This window comes from Myotis brandtii, unplaced genomic scaffold (assembly GCF_000412655.1).
Source record: "Myotis brandtii unplaced genomic scaffold, ASM41265v1 scaffold209, whole genome shotgun sequence".
Classification (NCBI taxonomy): domain Eukaryota; kingdom Metazoa; phylum Chordata; class Mammalia; order Chiroptera; family Vespertilionidae; genus Myotis; species Myotis brandtii.
The window spans coordinates 874,750-895,502 of NW_005357806.1; the positions used below are offsets into that span (position 1 = coordinate 874,750).

Consider the following 20,753-nt stretch of genomic DNA (forward strand, 5'->3'; position numbering starts at 1 on the left):
ATATATATATATTCTTTTTATAGAATATAAATTGTATTGTCTTAAATAGTCATATGTGAGCAATCACATGAATATAGATATAAGAGGAAACATGATAAAAATATTATCAGAGAAAATAAAGTACTTGGGAATAAATCTAAAAAGAGCACAGACATGTTATATAACATGTCATGAAAGAAGAAAAAAGATTTTTTAAGGGAAAAAAGTATTTATCTTCTTTAGAGAAAAAAAGTAAAAATTAAAATAAGGTGAATATATTAGCCTGAATGTACTGGACAACACTCCAACCAACTGAGACACCCAGAGCCAAGGCTCTGTTCTCTTATCTATTTTTATTCAATGTGGTAGCAAAAATATACATGTTGCAGTGGTGATGGGAAAGGAGGAAGAGAACAGATGATCTGGGTGGTTGAAAAACTTCAGCTTTTTCTCTTTAAGAAACTTTATCAATAAAAATAATTGTGGCCTTAGCCAGTTTGGCTCAGTGGATAGAACGTTGGCCTGTGGACCAAAGGGTCCCTGGTTCGATTCCGGTAAAGGGCACGTACCTTGGTTGCAGACTCCTCCGCAGTCTGGGCTTGGGCCCTGGCCCGGGCACATGCTGGAGGCAACCAATCGATGTGTTTCTCTCACATCAATGATTCTTTGTCTTTCCCTCTCTCTTTCACTCTCTCTGAAAATCAATGAAAAAATATCCTCAGGTAAAGATTAAAAAAAAATCATTGTGTATAAACTCTTGCATTTTTATCAGATTCCCTAATTGTATGACTGACAGTTATTCATAAGGGAAAGTTGAGGTCCATAAAAGATAAATTATTCAATGTTTGGAGAGATGGCAGGATATGGAAGAGGGGCTCATTTCACTACATCTTGAGATTTTAGATTTAGTCTTGGCACTATTATTAAAAACAATGGGCAAATAACATTTCAGTATTTCATTTTTCTATTCTATGAAATCAGCAATCAGAAAAATACTATACATAGTATTCTGTGCTAAGAGAATTTTGAGAAATGCTTGGATAAAAAAAAATGTTTCTTAGCTATAATATTTTCCAGAACCTTTGATAAATTAATATTAATTATAGTGGTGTGTTGCATTTTGCAAACTTTTTTTGACATATAAACATTTTTTTGTTTTATGCTATACCTCTGGTGCCTTCTAGAACACCATACCATGTCATCTGTAGTTAGTGAATTCAAGGAATTTGGGGACAGATCAAGGAAAAAGATGTGACCACAAGGTGGCAGTAGGACACAACAAGCTTTATTTGAGCCACACTTTGATAGGTTTGCATGCAAAGGAAGTCCCTCACAACATGAGACCTTTCAAAGGGGTGTGTGCATATATGCATGTGGGGGGACACTACTCAAAAGGGGAGTAGGAGAGTAGGGTAAGGGAATTCCCATAGGCCTGAGGAGAGGGTTTATGTGTCATGATGTCACTGAGCAGCAGATAAGGAGTCTTGGAGTTAGAAAGCCCCAAGATCAAGAGTGGCTTAGGGCCCTGGATGATGTGCTCAGTGGTTAGAGTACCAGCCCACCCATCGAAGGGTCCCAGGTTCGATTCCTGGTCAAGGCATGACCCTGGTCGGGGAGTATGCAGGAGGCAAACAATCTGTGTCTCTCTCACATCGATGTTTTTTCTTTCTCTCTCTCTCTCTCATTCTTCCTAAAAAATCAATGGAAGCCCTAGCCAGTTTGGCTCAGTAGGTAGAGCACTGGCCTGCAGACTGAAAGGTCCCAGGTTCAATTCCAGTCAAGGGCACATGCCCGGGGTTGAGGTCTTTTTCAATCGGGAGGGAGTCACAAGCTCCCGACTGCTCTGAACTCCAGTTCCGGGCGAGTCTCTGGGGACCCAGACTCATACAGGGAGAAACTGGACTGTCTGGCATCGGGCGGAACTCAAGGGTGGCTTTCTCTCAGAGGTGCTTGCAGTGATTACCGCGGGACACTGAGACCCGGGGCCTCTTAGGGCAGGACTGAGGATCAGCCATAGCTGTTTGCTCCACCCTGTTGATTCCCTGAGACCCCGCCCCACCCAAGCTGTGCCCAGAGGCTTTTGCATATGAATGGCCTGGCCCTTTGCAATCTAAAATTACCTAACAAAGTGCAGCTGGGTCAAAGAGACCCAGAACATCCAAAAGAAGGCCCAAGGCCCCACAGCAGCTTGCACTGCTTCACAGCTGGGCCTCATCTGGGCACCTCTGAACCCCAAACAAAGAAGAGGAATCTGCAGATCTCTCCGTAGCTCCTGTTGGGTAGCCTCAGGCAGAGGCTAAATTAGCACCTCCTTAGAGATCCAAGAGCCAGTGTACCCAGTGGTCAGAGTGGGCCCATCCAGATTACAACTCCTCAGATCCATAAGGGACACATTCAGGGGCAGACTCAGTGAGCACCAAAGCCCCACTGAAGCAAGTCTTGCCCCAGAAGGGTGTCTTCAGCACAGAAGTTCTCCCACTGCAGACACAGCTGATTCTCACTGCCAATTGGCCTGGAGGTCAATTCCTCCCAGTGACACCTAAAACAATCAAGGCATAACTACAACAAGACTGTGCACAAAGCCCACAAGGGGGTGCACCAAGAGTGTCCACCTCAGGTAACTGGGGAGGCTGAGCCACTGGGCCCTGTAGGACACCTAGCACACAAAACCACTCTACCAACACAGGGAAGCAGACAAAATGCGAAGACAAAGAAACAGGTCACAAATGACAGAAATGGAGGACAGCAAACGACTGGATATAGAGTTCAAAACCACGGTTCTAAGATTTTTCAAGAATTTTATGGAAACCGCCGATAAATGTATTGAGATCCTTAAGAAATCTAGTGAGACCCTCGATGTTGTGATAAAGGACCAACTAGAAATTAAGCATACACGGACTGAAATAAAGAATATTATACAGACTCCCAACAGCAGACCAGAGGATCGCAAGAATCAAGTCAAAGATTTGAAATACGAAGAAGCAAAAAACACCCAACCGGAAAAGCAAAATGAAAAAAGAATCCAAAAATACGAAGATAGTGTAAGGAGCCTCTGGGACAACTTCAAGCGTACCAACATCAGAATTATAGGGGTACCAGAAGAAGAGAGAGGGCAAGATATTGAAAACCTATTTGAAGAAATAATGACAGAAAACTTCCCCTACCTGGTGAAAGAAATAGACTTCCAAGTCCAGGAAGCGCAGAGAACCCCAAACAAAAGGAATCCAAAGAGGACCACACCAAGACACATCATAATTAAAATGCCAAGAGCAAAAGACAAAGAGAGAATCTTAAAAGCAGCAAGAGAAAAAAAGTCAGTTACCTATAAGGGAGTACCCATACGACTGTCAGCTGATTTCTCAACAGAAACCATGCAGGCCAGAAGAGAGTGGCAAGAAATATTCAAAGTGATGAATAGCAAGAACCTACAACCAAGATTACTTTATCCAGCAAAGCTATCATTCAGAATTGAAGGTCAGATAAAGAGCTTCACAGATAAGAAAAAGCTAAAGGAGTTCATCACCACCAAACCAGCATTATATGAAATGCTGAAAGGTATTCTTTAAGAAGAGGAAGAAGAAAAAGGAACTCTTACCATTTGCCACACCATGGATGGAACTAGAGAGCATTATGCTAAGTGAAATAAGCCAGTCAGAGAAGGATAAATACCACATGATCTCACTCATTTGTGGAATATAATGAACATCATAAACTGATGAACAAGGACTGATCCAGAGATGGAGAGGCATTGATTGGACTGTCGGGCCTTGGAGGGAAGGTAGGGGAGGGCAGGGTTAAGGGGGAAAGATCAACCAAAGGACGTACATGCAAGCATATAGGTCTAACCAATGGACACGGACAACGGGGGGGTGAGGGCATGAGCGGGGAGGGGGCGTGGAGGAGCAATGGGGGGATAAGGACACATATGTAATACCTTAATCAATAAAAAAATAATAATAAATAAATAAATCGGGTCAGGAAAGAGGAACAAATGTAATAATCTGAACAATAAAGATTTAATTTTTAAAAAAATAAGAAACCATAAAAATCCTAGCAGAAAACATAGGCAGTAAAAGCTCACACATCTCTTATAGCAATATTTTTGTGTGCCAATATGTCTCCTAGGGCAAAGAAAACAAAGGAAAGGTAAACAAATGAGATTACATCAAACTAAAAAGCTTTTGCACAGCAAAAGAAACCATCAACAAAATGAAAAGGGAACCCACTGTATGGGAGAATGTATATGCCAATAATACATCTAATAAGGGGTTAATTTCCAAAATATATAAAGAACTTATACACTCAACACCATGAAGACAAACAACCAAATTAAAAAATGGGCAGAGGACCTGAATAAACACCTCCAAAGAGGACTTACAGATGGCCAATAGACATATGAAAAAATGCTCAATGTCACAATCATCAGAGAGAAGCAAATTAAAGCCATAATGAGATATCACACCTGCCAGAATGGCTACCATCTATAACTCAACAAACAATAGTGCTGGTAAGGATGTGGAGAAAAGGGAACCCTAGTGCAGCCACTGTGAAAAACAGTATGGAGTTTCCTCAAAAAATTAAAAATAGAACTGCCTTTTGACTTAGCGATCCCATTTCTGGGAATATATCCTAAGAATCCCAAAACACCAATTTGAAAAAATGTATGTACCTTGATGTTCATAGCAGATTATTTACAATAGCCAAGATCTGGAAACAACCCAGGTGCCCATCAGTAGATGAGTGAATAAAAAGCTGTGGTACATTTACACAATGGAGTACTATGCAGCTGTAAAAAAGAAGAATCTCTTACCCTTTGAGACAGTATGGAGGGACCTGGAGAGTATTTTACTAAGTGAAATAAATCAGAGAAAGACAAGTATCTCGTGATCTCACTCTTATGTAGAATCTAATGAACAAAATGGAAACAGGGGCATGGATACATGAAACAGACTGACAGCTGTCAGAGAGGGCGGGACTGGATGAAAGAAGGTGAAGAGATTAGCCAAAGAACATATATGTATACTGCACAGACACAGACAACAGGATGGTGATGGCCAGAGGGAAGGGTGGCATGGGTCTGGGGTAAGACAAAAGAGGCTGAGGTGCTGTGTTTTCGGGAGCATGTGGTATCATGGCTCTTATACAGGCCAAATGGGTTGTGACTACTTTGTTCCTCTTCAGTGAAGTGATACTTCACTGAAGCCTGATGAGAGTATAGATAACAGGTCATTTAGCTTATTTGATAGATGTGGTATTATAAATTCTTTTATTGCCTAAAGCATTGTTTAGTATCATGGCCACTTACCACCATTCTCATCCTCAGCATAGTTAACATTTATTAACACTTATCACCACCAACACCACCACGACTAACATTTACTGAGCCCTTATATTAGGCACCATGTAAAGGGTTGTCAGATAATCATCGTGACCAAGATTTTGAGGTAGGCACTGTCATTATACCCATGTTACAGATGAGGACATGGAATAACAGAATGGGTAAAATAATTTACTCCAGGTCACACAGTTATTAAAAGATAAAAGCAGGATTTGAGCCCAAGCAGTCTATCATACTAACCTGTTATCAGGGGGCATCCATGGAACAGTAATATATGTATCTGAGGACAGCGAGTAAGGACAGCTTCTACAGACTCATCAGTCAGATTCACACAATGTCCCATATGAATCTCCTATTTAAAAATGAAGGGTAATCAAAAGAAAAAAATAGGTTTATAATAACAGTATGAAAAAACTTGGGATATACTCTGATACAAAAAGAACCAAATGTCCACTTGTAAGAAAAAGTCTTACAGAAAGAACTAATGTAAGTCTGCAATAATTTGTAAGGTATAGCAGCTTTATAAGTTAAATGCCCAACCATTTTATAAAGCTATCTGGCAATATCTATCAAAGCCAAAGATGAGTATACCCTAGAACCCAGCAATTCCAGCTGCTGATGTCCATTTTATAGAGAGAAACCCTTGTACATGTGTACAAGGAAACAATTTATAAATATGCCCATTGCAGTATTATTTATAACGGTAAAGAAGTGGTGACTGGGTAAATGGTGGTTCATTAATATAATAGAATAAGATAAAAATATCTACTTGTATTAATAGACCTATATCTCAAACATAATATTAGCTCAGACTCTTTGGAAAACAGTATGGTAGTATCTTATAAAGTTAAACATGTATGTACTATATGACTCAATAGTTCCATTCCCCTGTGTTTACCCAAGAAAAAGAAAAACATATGTCTACATAAAGACTTATATGCAAATGTCTACAGCAGTATTTATAATAGTGCAAAATGAAACAACCCAAATGGTCAATGTAAAAACTAATTGTGTCATATCCAGACACAGAATACTACTTAACAAAAAAAGAAAAGGAATGAAATAGTAATGCATTCAACAACATGGGTGAATCTCAAAATCATTATGCTAAGTGAAAGAAGTAAAAGAAGAGAGTAAAAAACCCAAAAGACTATATACTTCATGATTACATTTATATAAAATTCTAGAAAAGGTAAAACTATAATGACAAAGTAAATCAGTGGTTGCTTGGGGCTATGGCAGGGGACTGACTACAAAGATACAGGAGAAAACTTTTTGGGGTGACACAAATGTTCTAATCTTTTTTTAAATATTTTTTTTGTTTTCAGAGAGAAAAGGAGAGGGAGAGAGAGATAGAAACATCAATGATGAGAGAGAATCATTCATTAGCTGCCTCCTGCAAGCCCCCTCCTGCAGATTGAGCCCGCAAGCTGAGCATGCCCTCGACCAGAATCAAACCTGGGACCCTTCAGTCCACAGGCTGACGCTCTATCCACTGAGCCAAACCAACTAGGGCAAAAATGTTCTAATCTTAATTATGGTGGTGGTTACAGGGATGTATAACAATTACCAAAATTCATCACACTGTATACTTAAAATGGGTGAATTTTATTGTGTGTAAATTATACCTCAATAAAACCTGAAAACTTTAAAAAGTAAATTTGAGTAGAAAAGCAAACTGTTAAAAGAGCACATACATTAGGAAACTACCATGTAAAATTTTAAAACAATATTACAGAGAGAGAAAGATAAAGTACCCAAATACACAAGGAAAGATACATAGGAATCTTCAGAATACTGGTTACCTCTGAAGGAAGAAAGCGGAAAGAAATGAGGGAGGAAATTTAGATGTTACATGTAATTTTTTTAAAGAACTGAAGGCACCCAGCCAGTGTGGCTCAGTGGTTGAGCATTGACCTATGAACCAGGAGGTCACAATTCAATTCCTGGACAGGGCACATGCCTTGGTTGCAGGCTCTATCCCCAGTAGGGAGCAAGCAAGAGGCAAACGATTGATGATTCTCTCTCATCATTGATGTTTCTATCTCTCTCTCCCTCTCCTCTCTGAAATCAATAAAAATATATTTAACATAAAAAATAAAAATTTAAAAACACTATAAACTGGGAAAGAAGAACCCCAAATCCTAGGACAAAAGGCTTCTAAATATATTTAGAAACAGGTCATTGAATCCAAAGACTGAACACTAATCCAAGATCTTTTTAAATGGCTGTACAATGTGGTTACTGGGAAGGGGAAAGCTTTTCTTTGTTCCTCTGACATTCTGTTTGTGGAGGCCTGAAAATTAAACTGACAAAACACAGATTAGCAAGAGAGAAAAAAAGACAAAGTTTATTCACATGCATGCTCATGCCTATGCCTCAAAAAAAAAAAAAAAAAGGCTAGAATTTAGAGTTTATACCATCTTAATAAGGGAAGGGCATGGTTGGGGGGAGAAAGAAAGGACCCTTCGAGAAAAACAAGAGGTATGATAGTCTTGTGACCATTTTTGTTTATGCAATTTCTCATCTGACTTCTCCGTGATAGGAGTGGCCTCTGCAGTATGGGAAGTCTTCCTTGGAGGGGGTTTGATGGCAAGTGAATCCTTTTAGAAGCTCTGCTTTCAGGCAGATGGAATGAGGGTGGTAGTTCAAAGCTTTTCTTTTTTCTTTTTTTGCATTGGTCGGTTCTCAAAAATCTTCAGCTAAACACAATTTTATGCCATAGTGGTGGCCTTTATGGATCCCTTCAAAGATCCAGAAAAATATGATGGCAAGAGAATAAGTAGTCTTGGTGGAAATGTCAGTTGGACATCAAAATTCTAAAGACTAAGTTTATATTGATAAATTTTCAGTCTTCATCAAAATAAGACTATCCTTAAATATGTTAGAAGCTAAAACTTCTGGAAAGTAAGAAGTTTCATCAGAAGTAAAATGGGTGTTTGCTTGTTTTTTTATTGACTTTTTTTAGAGAGACAGGGAGGAAGAGGGAGGGAGATAGAGAGAAACATCAATGTGAGAGTATAATGTGCATTGACGGCTGCCTCCTGCATGTCCCTTACTAGAGATTCAACCCACAACCTGGGCATGTTCCCTGACTGGGAATTGAACCAGCAATCTTTTGGTGTATGGGACAACCCCTAACCAACTGAACCACACTGGCCAAGGCAATAGGTTTTTATTTTAAAATACACTTTATCTCCTACTTTACCAATTTTTCTTTACTCTGGGAAGAAAGAGTTAGAGATCCCAAAAATTCATGGAAATACATAATTGAAAATGGTTGTCTGCTAGGTTTAAAAAATAATTTCTGAGGGTAATATAAAACTTTTATTAGCATCATCTTTATAGATATTTTTACATTACCTCTAATTTCTTGGCACAAGGTCCACTAACAAGCGCAACCACACCATTGTCAGATACCTAAGCAAAGGGAAAAAGCAACACAGCACATAAATGGGACGGACCTAAACTTTTCTAAAAATTGTTAATCATTTAGATATAACTTTATTGCCTCCCATTCAGCAAATATGTGTTTTAGCTACACATACCTCCCACCCTTACTTAAAATAACTGAGCAGAATGTGCCAAATTATACTGCAATTATTTAACCACCAAAGCATGAAATAGTCAACAATTTCAATAAAAATAATTACATTCTTCTAATGAGTCACTGAAAAGACATTGGAAAACCCCATACAACCTCTATATTTCAAGTCTATATTTCATTTACCTGAGTAGCTGAAAAATCAACAGACTGCAGAAAAAAGCAGTTTTCTCCTAATGCGTGTAAGGACACGTCAGTAATACCTAAGCAGCCACCTAAATCAATGACCTTTAGCAGCCGGCAATTACGCGCAAGAGCAAGGACTCCTTCATCAGTGAGACTGCAGCATCTTTTCAAAGAAGCTTCGTGCAGGTATGCACAAGATGAAGCCACAGCTTTTATTCCTGGGGGGAAACACAATTACGTATCAATGAGCTATAAATGTCTATAGATGAGAAATATGACTAATTTTCATTTAACTGAACACTAGTACTGATATATCTACTTATATGACAGCCCTTTCAAAATAGTTAATCTGTGAGGATATACTTATCTATCAGTGACGATGCCATTATTTAAAAGTCTCTGGACTGTTTCAGGAATTCTCTACACAGCCTGTAGTATATTCTTCAGAATATCTGCCATTAATGGTCAGCTTTTATTGTTTATGCCTAGAGAGCAGATTTGCTTTTAGGAAATAGCCAAGTCATTCAGAACCATATTAAGTAATTAAATAGTACATGATTCTCCTTTTTGTTAAAACAAAAGTTTTAAAGTAATAAAGTCAATTTTCTTGTGGCCTCTAAAGAAAAATCAAAGTTAAATTGCCCAAATGTCTTGAGTAATGTTTCCATGCTTATCCTTAGGAATCATACCTATCTATGTATTCCCTCTCCCCTCTTTGACTCTGCCCTTTTCTACCACCACGCTCCTTCTCTGTTAGCCTGGAGCAATCTTACTAATAAACTGATGCAAATGCACACTGGAGACTGGTACGTGATAATGTGCCACATAAATAAAAGAGTACTTCAGGATTCTGGGCCCTTCAGTCCACTGTGAAAAGATACCTTTATGGGCAAAATACACAAAATAGAAGATGGTAAATGTGTATGTAGGTCATCTTTATTGTTTTCATATCTTAAGAAAGAACTTTTCTTTTATTCATCATTGTACAGAATGAAAGTTATTTTTAATGAGTCATTATTTGTACAAACATTTAAAACTTATGCTTCTTTGCAATATTGTGATAATCCTAACTTGCTAACTGAGATGATTGAAAACTATAGTCAACAACCCACAGAATTTTCCAGAAACAGCCAAATAAGTCCCTCTTTCTTATAGGAAAGAAAAAGGTAAAAAATCCTATTTTGAAAAAAAAATTATAAAAATCCACTAATTCATCTCTGAAGTCAATATCTTTAAAAACAAAAACAAAATCCACTAATTCACGTAATAATGACACTGAAAAATGCAATTGTCTGGCTATATTTAAAAACTATGCATTGTACACACTGATAGGAGAGTTGCCTGGTAAGTTTAATCTGATAATTTAGCTTTCTGTTGTAATATTGCATCCAAAAAGCCTTAACAAAGTATGAACTAGTCATTTCTTCTTCCACTGTATCAGGCAAAATATTTAAAATATAGAGGTATCCACCCATGTTTATTTTAAAATGTCTAAAATAGTGACTTGCCCGGTGTGTTTCTTATCTTTCAGCACTGCTTATAAACAAGAATTCTAATTTGGATTCTTTATCTTAGTTTGAATATTTTTTGTTCATAAACATAGTTCCTATTTCTTTGACATCTTCATACTTTCTTTTGACATATTTCCCCTTTTTGTTCCTAAATTATACCAGATGGTGAATAGTAATCTACCAATTCATTCAATGTTAATAAACATACCTTTTGTAGTTATAGAAACTCTGTTTTCTTTTGAGGAATTTAAATTTAATTTCTTCAGTTTTCTGCAGTTGCCCAGGTGCAGCAGAGCAGTATCTGAAATATCACAGCTCTGTAGATCTAGAGTCTGGACTTCAGGATGTAAAATCTGGAACAAATACATGATTTTGAAAAACAAATTTTTCCTATAAATATAAATGTCTATTCCATATTCAGTGTTTTGGGGGTCATAACAGACAACTGGAGGATGGAAAATACAGCAAGGAATATAGAACATATCTGTGTGGAGATAAATACATAAAGCAGGGGAAAAAAAACAAGCCTATTTCCCACTGGAGGCACACCTTCTAGTGCTTCTAATGTCTTCATAGGAACAAAAAGTACTGCTGAGAATACAGGGGTGGGTACAAAGTCCCACTAGACTTGAGAAGCAGAATCCGCATGGTGGAGATGCTTCTTCTCTTCCAGTAGTTCCTGCCTGTTATTAGACATTCTAGCTATGCGTCTCTCACATACCAAATGCTTATAGAGTACTAATACTGCTTATCTGGAACATTTACCTCCTTCATTCTTATTTTTGGGACCTAGTACAAACAAACCCAGTATTAATGAATATTCACTTGAGGGCAACAAATAGCAGATCCATTTCAAAGCATTCTGAGCTCTCTCTCTGGAAATATTTTTCTTTTCTTTATTCCAAAATAGAAATGGCTTTACTTTTCTGAATATAAAAGTAATGTGTTATTATTGTGAAACATTCAGACAATTTAGAAAAATTATACAAATTATAAGAATAAGTATTTCTATTTATTGGACACTTACCAGGAAGGGTACTAAGTGTGCTGTATACATTGTCACTTAATATTCTGTCTCTTGTTCTCTCTCTCTCACACGTACATATACACACACCCTTGAGAGACTGGTCGTTGTCCTTTTATTAATGAGGGAATTCAGGCATCCAGAGCTTAAAGAGCAGCACAAACTACACAACCAAAAAAGGAGCCCAGCTAGGTCTGGAAACCAGTTCTTCCTAATTCCAAAGGCTATGCTTCTAACCACTACAACTAGAGTTACCCATAGTACCAATACCCAAAGAAAAACTTAAGATTAGTTTTGATGTTTCTTGAGTAAAAAAAAAAAGCCTTTGAGGAAAAATGAGATCAGATCATATATACTTATGAGCACTTTTTACAAAAATAATTGTGGTTGCGTACTATTCCATAACTCATTAAATGCATTTTATATGGCAAAACGCTAAGTTGAACATTTAGGCTGATTTAGCCTAAATAAAGTTACGTTGTTTATATATGCTGTATATAACTGTTGACTTTTTAGGTTATGATGAGCATACTTGTATGCTTTCCTGATTATTATTTCCTTGAGATTAATACCAGAGGCAAATGTTAATTATGTGAGGTGATGGAGATGCTAACTAGCCCTATTGTGGACCTCATTTTGCAATAAATAAGTGTATCAAATCAGCACGTGATTCACACTTTAAGTTTACACGACATTATATATCAATTATATCTCAGATTAAAAACATACCAGAAATAAAATTGTTGTGTCAATGGTAAGCAAAATTTTAGGACTTTTGATAGTGCTAAACTGTCCTCCTAAAAGGCTTTTATCATTTCCACTCTCATCAGCAGAAGATAAAAGTGACAGTTCCCCACACTATTGCCAACACTGGGTATTACTATTCTTTTAAGTTTCTGCCAAACTGAAAGACAAACTGTAACTTTTATTTCTAATGAGGTTAAATATCCTTTTATTTGTTATTGGTGATTTATATTTTTTTCCTTTGAGTATTTTATGGTTCTTCTATTTTAGTATTTGTTTTGATTTTTCTTGTCGGTTTGTGGGGATTCTTTATATTAAGATTTAAAAAATCATAGAATTTCATACATATTGCAAATATTTTTCCTAGTTATGTGACTTTGCTTTTTTTTTCTTTTTGTCATAAAGATCATATTTTGATGTAATCAAATACATCAATCTTTTTCTTCTTGGTTTCTAACTTTAGTGATTTGACCAAGAACTGCAAAGCAAGGAAGTTTTATTTGGCGTCCTTAGGAATTGCAATTCTGGTACTACAAATTTGGGTAGAAACCCAACTGTGTTCTGAGGGGAAGAAAGTTTATGAAGACAGAAAGAGTGGCGCTGCCAAAGGGGTGACACAGTTGTTTTAAAAGGCTGTGATCGCCCTAACCGGTTTGGCTCAGTGGATAGAGCGTTGGCCTGCGGACTGAAGGGTCTCAGGTTCGATTCCGGTCAAGGGCATGTACCTTAGTTGCGGGGCACATCCCCAGTAGGGGGTGTGCAGGAGGCAGCTGATCGATGTTTCTAACTCTCTATCCCTCTCCCTTCTCTGTAAAAAATCAATAAAATATATATTTTTTTTTTAAAAAAAAGAAAAGGCTGTGATTGGTGCTGTTAAGCAGACTTACACTGTGCCATCTACACATGATTGTTGCCTTGTCTATTGCTAGGTGAAAAAATTTTTTCTTAATGGAGAGTTCAGTGATGCAGAACCAGTTCCATTTGTGGTTTTTTCCAGCTCCATTTTAGATGGCTCTCTTGACAATATCAACTCCATTTTGCTGTTTTTCTTTCACAGTTCCCCCTTTTAGATCGAGATTTTTCCTTATAAAACATCAATGATCAATCATTAGGAAGCATCCCTGGTCCATCATTGAAAAAGCAACATGGATCCCATCCACCAGGAAGGCTCATTCCTGGTATGTCATGTCCCATGTAGTATAAAAAGTAGTTTCCTGAGTGTACAATAGGAGAGTTTATGGCCACATGTGAGCAACAAGGAGGCTTACTGGAAACTGAACTAAGTCACATATTCTTCAGATTAAAAGTTCTTTGTAGAGGTGGTCTTAGTCAGGATTTATTTGTTGTAACATCTCTGGGCATTGGGCTACTATTATTCTGGTAGTGGCTGTTAGTCATTGTTCAAGGCACCTAATAAGACACCTAATTAAGGTAGTGAACAGTATAATCACAAAAACCAATATGGTCAAGGCCTGGAATATAGAACAAACCCAGGCTCCTCTTCCTGCAGGCCAGCTAGATAAGTCTGTCCAATCGTTTATAGGGTTATGTTCTGCCTATTTGAGGATTTTACGTATTTTTTCAGAACCTCAAGCTGTTGTATCACTTCACCTGATTTGCTGACATAGAAACAACATTCTCCCAATAGCCCACAAGTACCACCTTGTGGGGCAGCTAAGACATCTAGGGGCCTGGTTTTGTAGTACTACCTCTGCCAGACTGTTAATCATTTCTTGTTGTTTTTCAAGGGCAATTACAGTAGTGTGCTACAAAAATATAAAAATTTATTATAGGCTTCTCAGTTACTCCAAACTAAGGAAAGAAAGCTTTAGCACAGGAATGCCCAAAGCCTCACTTATCTATTATGGGGTTTCACGGGGAGAGAGGACATCAAATCCCAGTTCCATTTGGTTTGTTTTGGTCAAAGTTTATAGACAAAAGAGCCTAGATTGGGGATAATGGCAGAAAAATGAAGACAGCATCTTCCTGGTGACAGCATCAGGTACTAACATAACAATATCATATCCACTTCACCATTGGGTTGGCAAGGTGACATATATTGGGTCCCACATAAGAAACATCCAGTGCCCTCAAGCAAGAGCATATAAATAGGCCCTTCAACCCAGACTCTGAGGGGAGAATTAAGTTCTATTTTTGAGACAGGGACTGCATATCCTTTGTATGTTAGATAATCATAATAGTCATTAATGCAGTAGACATTAAAGTCATCATACATAAAATTAAAAGAGCAACTGAAGTTTCTACATATTTGTGTCAGAATTGAAAGATTATCATGGATTTGGTTGTTCCTAGTTATTTTCCACCAAATACCAGATTTTTTTATCTTGTCCCCAAGAGTGAGAAGATATATGATTTTCAGGATTGAGTGGTGTTATTTCCTGAATTTCCCCATATTAGAGACATTGTAAGAAGTAACATTGTAGTCACTTAAGCCTCATCAAGGTGTGAACTCATGGTCATCTGAATCATGCAAAAGACAAGTTTTACATTTTAAAAGGGACAAACCCAGTATTCTGCCTGAACCATTTATATTTTCAAAATAGTTAGACAAGTTATAAGTGCAGATTGTATTTATGGGTATTCCCTTGTAGGTAGGGAAGACCTTACAGATAGATTTGGCTACAGGAAGGTTAAATGATCCATATGTCCAGTTAGATTTTGTAAGCTTTCAAGGCCTGGTCCAGGGTCTTGGGAGAGCTGTTTATATCTGTTTCAATTCAGAAGGAAAATTCCAGTTGTGGTTTTGGATTATTTAAGAATTTTCAGCTTAAGATCTCCAATAGGCTGAGAGGCCCACTCAGGTGTGGATGTCCTTTTTAAATGAGAAATATGAATCCATGAGTCAATACCCTTAAGTTCAGTATTACTAACCTCATATGCTCCTTTCCACTGGGTGTGAGGGCATATTTTTGGAGATGGCATTTCCAATAGACATAATCTCTGAGTTGGAGATAATGATGTTGTAGATCTCCTGGGAGCACACTATGGAAATTTTGCTCTGAGTTGTTATTCTTAAAAGCCCCTATAAGTTCCTACAGTAGAGCAGGTCTCCTTTTGGCAATGCTGGTGCATAAATTCATTGACCTAATTTTGTGGGTTACCAATAATAATTTCAAAAGGAGACAGCCTATGTTTGCTGAAGGGAGTAGATCTTAGATTGAGCAATATCAAGGGAAGAGCCTTATGCCAAGGAATATTAAAAGTCTCTATAAGTTTTGCCATTTTGAGGTTTTTAAATTTTATTTTATTGATTTTTTTAGAGAGAAATATCAATTTATTGTTCCACTTATTCATTGGTTGATACTTTTTTAAAAAAAAATAGTGATTCTTTTGTGTTTTTTTAAAATATATTTTTATTGATTTCAGAGAGGACGGGAGAGAGAGATAGAAATATCAATGATGAGAATCATTGATCGGCTGCCTCCTACACGCCCCCCACTGGGGATTGAGCCCACAACCTGGGCATGTGCCCTTGACTGAAATCAAACATGGGACCCTTTAGTCTGCAGGCGGACACTGTATCCACTGAGCCAAACCAGCTAGGGCTATTGGTTGATTCTTGTATATGTCCTGACTGGAGATCAAACCCACAACCTTGGCATATTGGGACAATGCCCTAATCAACTGAGTGACCCGGCCAGGGTGCCATTTTGAGTTTCTATTATTCTGTTAGTCCATTTTGAAATTGACCAATGCAACTGATGTTGGTGGCATTTTTTGATCAAAGTTCATTTGGAATGAAATCTAAAAGAGGGTTTGGGTCAATTAAGGTGACTGAAAAAACTGGCATAGTTATGGATGAGTCCATAGACAAGTCCTCTTGAAAGTCATTAGTTAGAAGCTTAAGATGTAAGAATATTTCCCCCTTTTAAAAGAAGAAAATAAGGGCTTTATGAGCTTCAAGAAAATCTTGTCCTAGGAGATGAATAGGGACAGAATAAACTAAAAGAAACCGATGAGTTTGAAAAGGTCCAAGTTGAAAAGGAATTGGAAGGAATTGGGAGACAGTCATAGATCGACTGGAAACTTCCACCATTTGTATGGTTTCGGTACTCCAAGAAAGAGAAAGGGAGGCTGGTAGGGTTAAAAACTGATAAGGTGGCTCCCATATCCACCAGGGCCCTAGTTTCTTCATTCCCAATAGATCAATTTTTCCTAAGGAATCAGTTAAGAGCATGGGGAAAACCCTTTTTTGATCATTAGAGCAGCACTACTGCAAAGAAAACTTTGATTGAATCCCTGAGGGGGGTTCACAAATTCTATAGACTATAGGCCTTTTGAGCTCTAAACAACCTTTTTTCCAATAACTAGGCTTTTTGCAATAATTAAAAACCACTTTTGCCTGGCCGGCATGGCTCAGTGGTTGAACATCAACCTATGAACCAGGAGGTCACGGGTTCGACTGCTGGTCAGGGCACATGCCCAGGTTGTGGGCTCGATCCCATGTGGGGTGTGCAGGAGGCAGCAGATTAATGATTCTCTCTCATCATTGATGTTTCTATCTCTCTCTCCCTCTCCAAAATAAAAATTAAAAAACAAACAAAAGATGAATAAAAAAGCACTGAGGTATCTTTATTGGCTTCATCTATACTGGAGTATTGCATAAATCTTTTTCAAATCTGTCCTATCTAATAAAGAGGTAATATGCAAATTGACCATCACTCCAACACACAAGATGGCCAGCAGGGGAGGGCAGTTGGGGGGGACCAGCCTGCAGGGGAGGGCAGTTGGGGGTGACCAGGCCAGCAGGAGAGGGCAGTTAGGGGCAATCGGGCCAGCAGGGGAGCAGTTAGGCATCAATCAGGCTGGCAGGGGAGTGGTTAGGGGGTGATCAGGCTGGCAGGCAGAAGCAGGTAGGGGCAATCAGGCAGGCAGGCAGGCAAGCGGTTGGGAGCCAGTAGTCCTGGACTGTGAGAGGGATGTCCAACTGCCCGTTTAGGCCTGATCCCACCAGGGTCCCAGATTGGAGAGGGTGCAAGCTGGGCTGAGAGACACACAGCCTTCCCCGTGCACAAATTTCATGCACCAGGCCTCTAGTCATAGTAATAAAAACAATTTCATTGTGTTTTTTAACACACTTAAAATTTTTCTTTCAATCAGCAACTTGAGGAAAATCATCAGTATCTTTTCATGAAGTTGTTTAGCCAGCTTTGAGACTTCATGCATGGCCTCTTATCCTAGATGGGAGAAGTCATTCATAGGGTCTTTTCATTCACCTTGTTTATCCATTCTCTAGCATGTCCTTCTCCTACTAGCATGTGGATAAGCTGGCATATTTTCAAAAAATAAGTACTCACTAGATATGCACTTTACGTCCCATAGGGAAGGGGGAAAAAGCCTGTAAGAGAGGAGGCACAAATAGAGCCTGAACCTCAACCAAGGTAGGAGATTCTGATCCAGGAGGACTTGCCACAATGATCCGGGACCACTGGGAAGACAACAGAGTGCAGTGGACTCTTTTTGGTACCTTACTCAAATCCACGAAGGCACTGAAAGGAGAGGTAAGTCACTCTGAATCCCACTTTTTGACACCATGTAATGTCAAATAATTTTGACCAAGAACTGCAAAGCAAACAGAAGCTTTACTTGGAGTCTTTAGAAATTGCAATTCTGGACACACAGATTTGGGTAGAAACCCAATTGTGTTCCAAGGGGGAAAGAAAGAGAGTTTATAAACACTGAAAAAGGGGCTTCAAAGGGATTACACAAGTTGTTTTGAAAGAGCTGTGACTGGTATTGGCAAGCGAACTTATACTGTGCTATGCATAATTGATTGCTGATGTCTTTCCTTAAATGAAAATTTTATTTCTTAATAGGGAGTTCAGTGATACAGAGCCAGTTCCAGAAACTGTAGCAGGATGTAGCCATTTGTGGTTTAGCCCACTTCAAAAATTCCACTTCATATGGAGAGGTTGTGTGAGTTCAGCTTCCCGGAAGCCTCTGGCTCCATTTTAGATTGCTCTCTTGACAGTATCAACCCCATTTTGCTGTTTTTCTTTCACAGTGCCATGTTAACAAAGACCTTCTCCCTCCAGGGACTATAAAAGATTCTGAAACTATTTCAAAAAGAGCTATCCAAAGATGTGTGCAACTTTGCAACAAAAGTTAGATCTAGTTTCATGAGCAGGACTCTTGCAAGGATGGGGAATAGTGGAGGGCACCAAGGAAAATCATACTTTTGTTTTTTCTCTCTCATTCATCCCCTTAGCCCATTTCTATTCAGGTGAAATTAAGTTTAAATGAATATTAAAGATTGCCATAAAAAATGTAAGTCAGTGAAATATAGATGAAAGAAATAGAACAAAATGGGGATGGTGGCGAAGAGAGGAATCTCACCAGTTTTCTGCAGTGTTATAATGTTTCATCTGAGAGCCACACATAAGTTATATATCCCACAGAACCATCAACGTTAAGAACTTGGATGTTATTCTACCTCCATAGAGAAGTAGACTACAACAGGAAAATGTCTTTGTTCAAATGCAAGCTAACACAAAGAAAATAAAGCATTAAAAGTACATCAGGTTGGTGCAGAAGAAACACTAAGACACACTGAAGCAGTTACAATGTGAAGTCCCAGTCGTATGCTGCAGTGCTAAATCACAGTTTGCTTCCTTTTGATCACAGGCTTGGGGCTGAATGTGTGGTAAAGACATCAATTTGTACAGTAGTGCTCCATTATCTGAAGTTTCACTTGCCATAGTTGCAGGTACCCGTGGTCTACCATGGTCCAAAAATATTAAATGGAAAATTCCAGAAATAAAGAATTCATAAGTTTTAAGTTGTGCACTGTCCTGAGTAGCATGATGAAACCTTGCACTGTCCTACTCCATCCTGCCTGGGATGTGAATCATCCCTTTGTTGAGCATATCCACACTGTATACACTACCTGCCCGTTAGTTACTTGGTAGCCACCACAGTGATCAAAATGACTGCCATGGTGTTGCAGTGCTTATGTTCAAGTCACCCTTATTTTACTTATAATGGCCCCAAAGCCCAAGAGTAGTGATGCTGGCCAATCAGATATGCCAAAGAGAAACCATAAAGTGCTCCCTTTATGTGAAAAGGTGTATACATATTAGTATATGACAAAACATGGTATATATAAGGTTCAGTACTATCCACAGTTTCAGGCATCCACTGCGAATCTTGGAATGTATCCCCCACAGATAGGGGGGACTACTGTAGTTCTAGTCTCTGTAGACAGTGATAATGGTTACAACCCCAGAGACTCTCACTTACTGCCCCACCCCCCCCCCCACACACACACACAAGGGACTTCGGAAAACTGTTGTCTTAGGGATGGAAGGTAGGAGAGGGGAACTTTTTTTTTTCCAGTATCTTTCCTGTTTTGATTCTTATCTGCCTTCTCTCTTCTCCTCTTTCTCTTTCCTTCTCTAATTAAAATAATAATAATAAAGTTCTCTTTTTTGTTTAAATATATTTTTATTGATTTGAGAGAGGGAGAGAGAGATAGAAACATCAATGATGAGAGAGAATCATTGATTGGCTGCCTCCTGCATGCCCCATACCAGGGATCAGGCCCATGGTTCATAGGCTGATGCTCAACCACTGAGCCATGCCGGCTGGGCAAAGTAAAGTTCTCTTAAAAACACCACCCTCCCCCGCTACACACACACACACACACACACACACACACACACACACACCTGAGGCTCAATGTCAGAAAGAGTGGCAAAGCTAGAATTTTAATTCAGGTTGGAGACACTTACTATATTTATTACCTTAAAGAAGCCAATTTTAGCTTAGTTGTAGGGAGGGGAGTAAGTATAAATTAGTAGGAGTGAGGTATCCAGAAAAGAAATGTGAGTTTAGAAGAGTGATCTTTAACTGCTGGTTGTTATCCATGAATGGACAAAATCAATTTAGTAGGCTGTGGTCAACATTTTTTAAAGGAAATAAGACATAACAGAATAAAATAGAGAATATCCAAGTATAATGCACAGAGTACATTGAGTCCTCACTTAATGTCATTGATAGGTCCTGTGACTCTAAGCCAAATGACATATACTGAAATCAATTTTATAGGCTAATTGATATAAACAAGAGTTAAGTTCTTATGGCATCTCATCAACATTATAACAAAACTAGAGGCCCGGTGCACAAAAATTTGTGCACTAGGGGGGAGAGGGGGTCCCTCAGCCCAGCCTGTGCCCTCTCACAGTCTGGGACCCCTCGGGAGATAACGACCTGCTGGCTTAGGCCTGCTCCCGGGTGGCAGAGGGCACACCCAATCCCTAGGTGCAGCCCCTGGTCAGGCTCAGAGCAGGGCTGATTGGGGAGTTGGGGCGCCGCCCCCTGTCATGCACAGAGCAGGGCAGATCGGGAGGTTGCGATGCCACCCTCAGTCACGCTCAGGGTAGGGCCGATTGGGGGGTTGGGGCACCG

General features: G+C 38.9%; 1 protein-coding gene across 2 annotated transcripts in view; it reads right to left on the reverse strand.

Annotated features, from left to right (window-relative positions):
• The window catches only part of AMN1 (antagonist of mitotic exit network 1 homolog), a 35,901-nt gene that overhangs the window by 2,071 nt on the left and 13,077 nt on the right, over positions 1–20,753 (reverse strand). Inside the window, exons 2-6 of one of the 2 annotated variants that reach the window (XM_014539214.1) lie at positions 11,586–11,745; positions 10,767–10,911; positions 9,048–9,265; positions 8,681–8,737; positions 5,558–5,669 (exon numbers count right to left, since the gene is read on the reverse strand). In XM_014539214.1, coding sequence (XP_014394700.1) covers positions 5,558–5,669; positions 8,681–8,737; positions 9,048–9,265; positions 10,767–10,911; positions 11,586–11,615 — 562 coding nt within the window. In that variant the 5' untranslated portion in view covers positions 11,616–11,745. The remainder of the gene's footprint in view (positions 1–5,557; positions 5,670–8,680; positions 8,738–9,047; positions 9,266–10,766; positions 10,912–11,585; positions 11,746–20,753) is intronic. The other variant, XM_005865659.2, reaches the window with a different exon arrangement.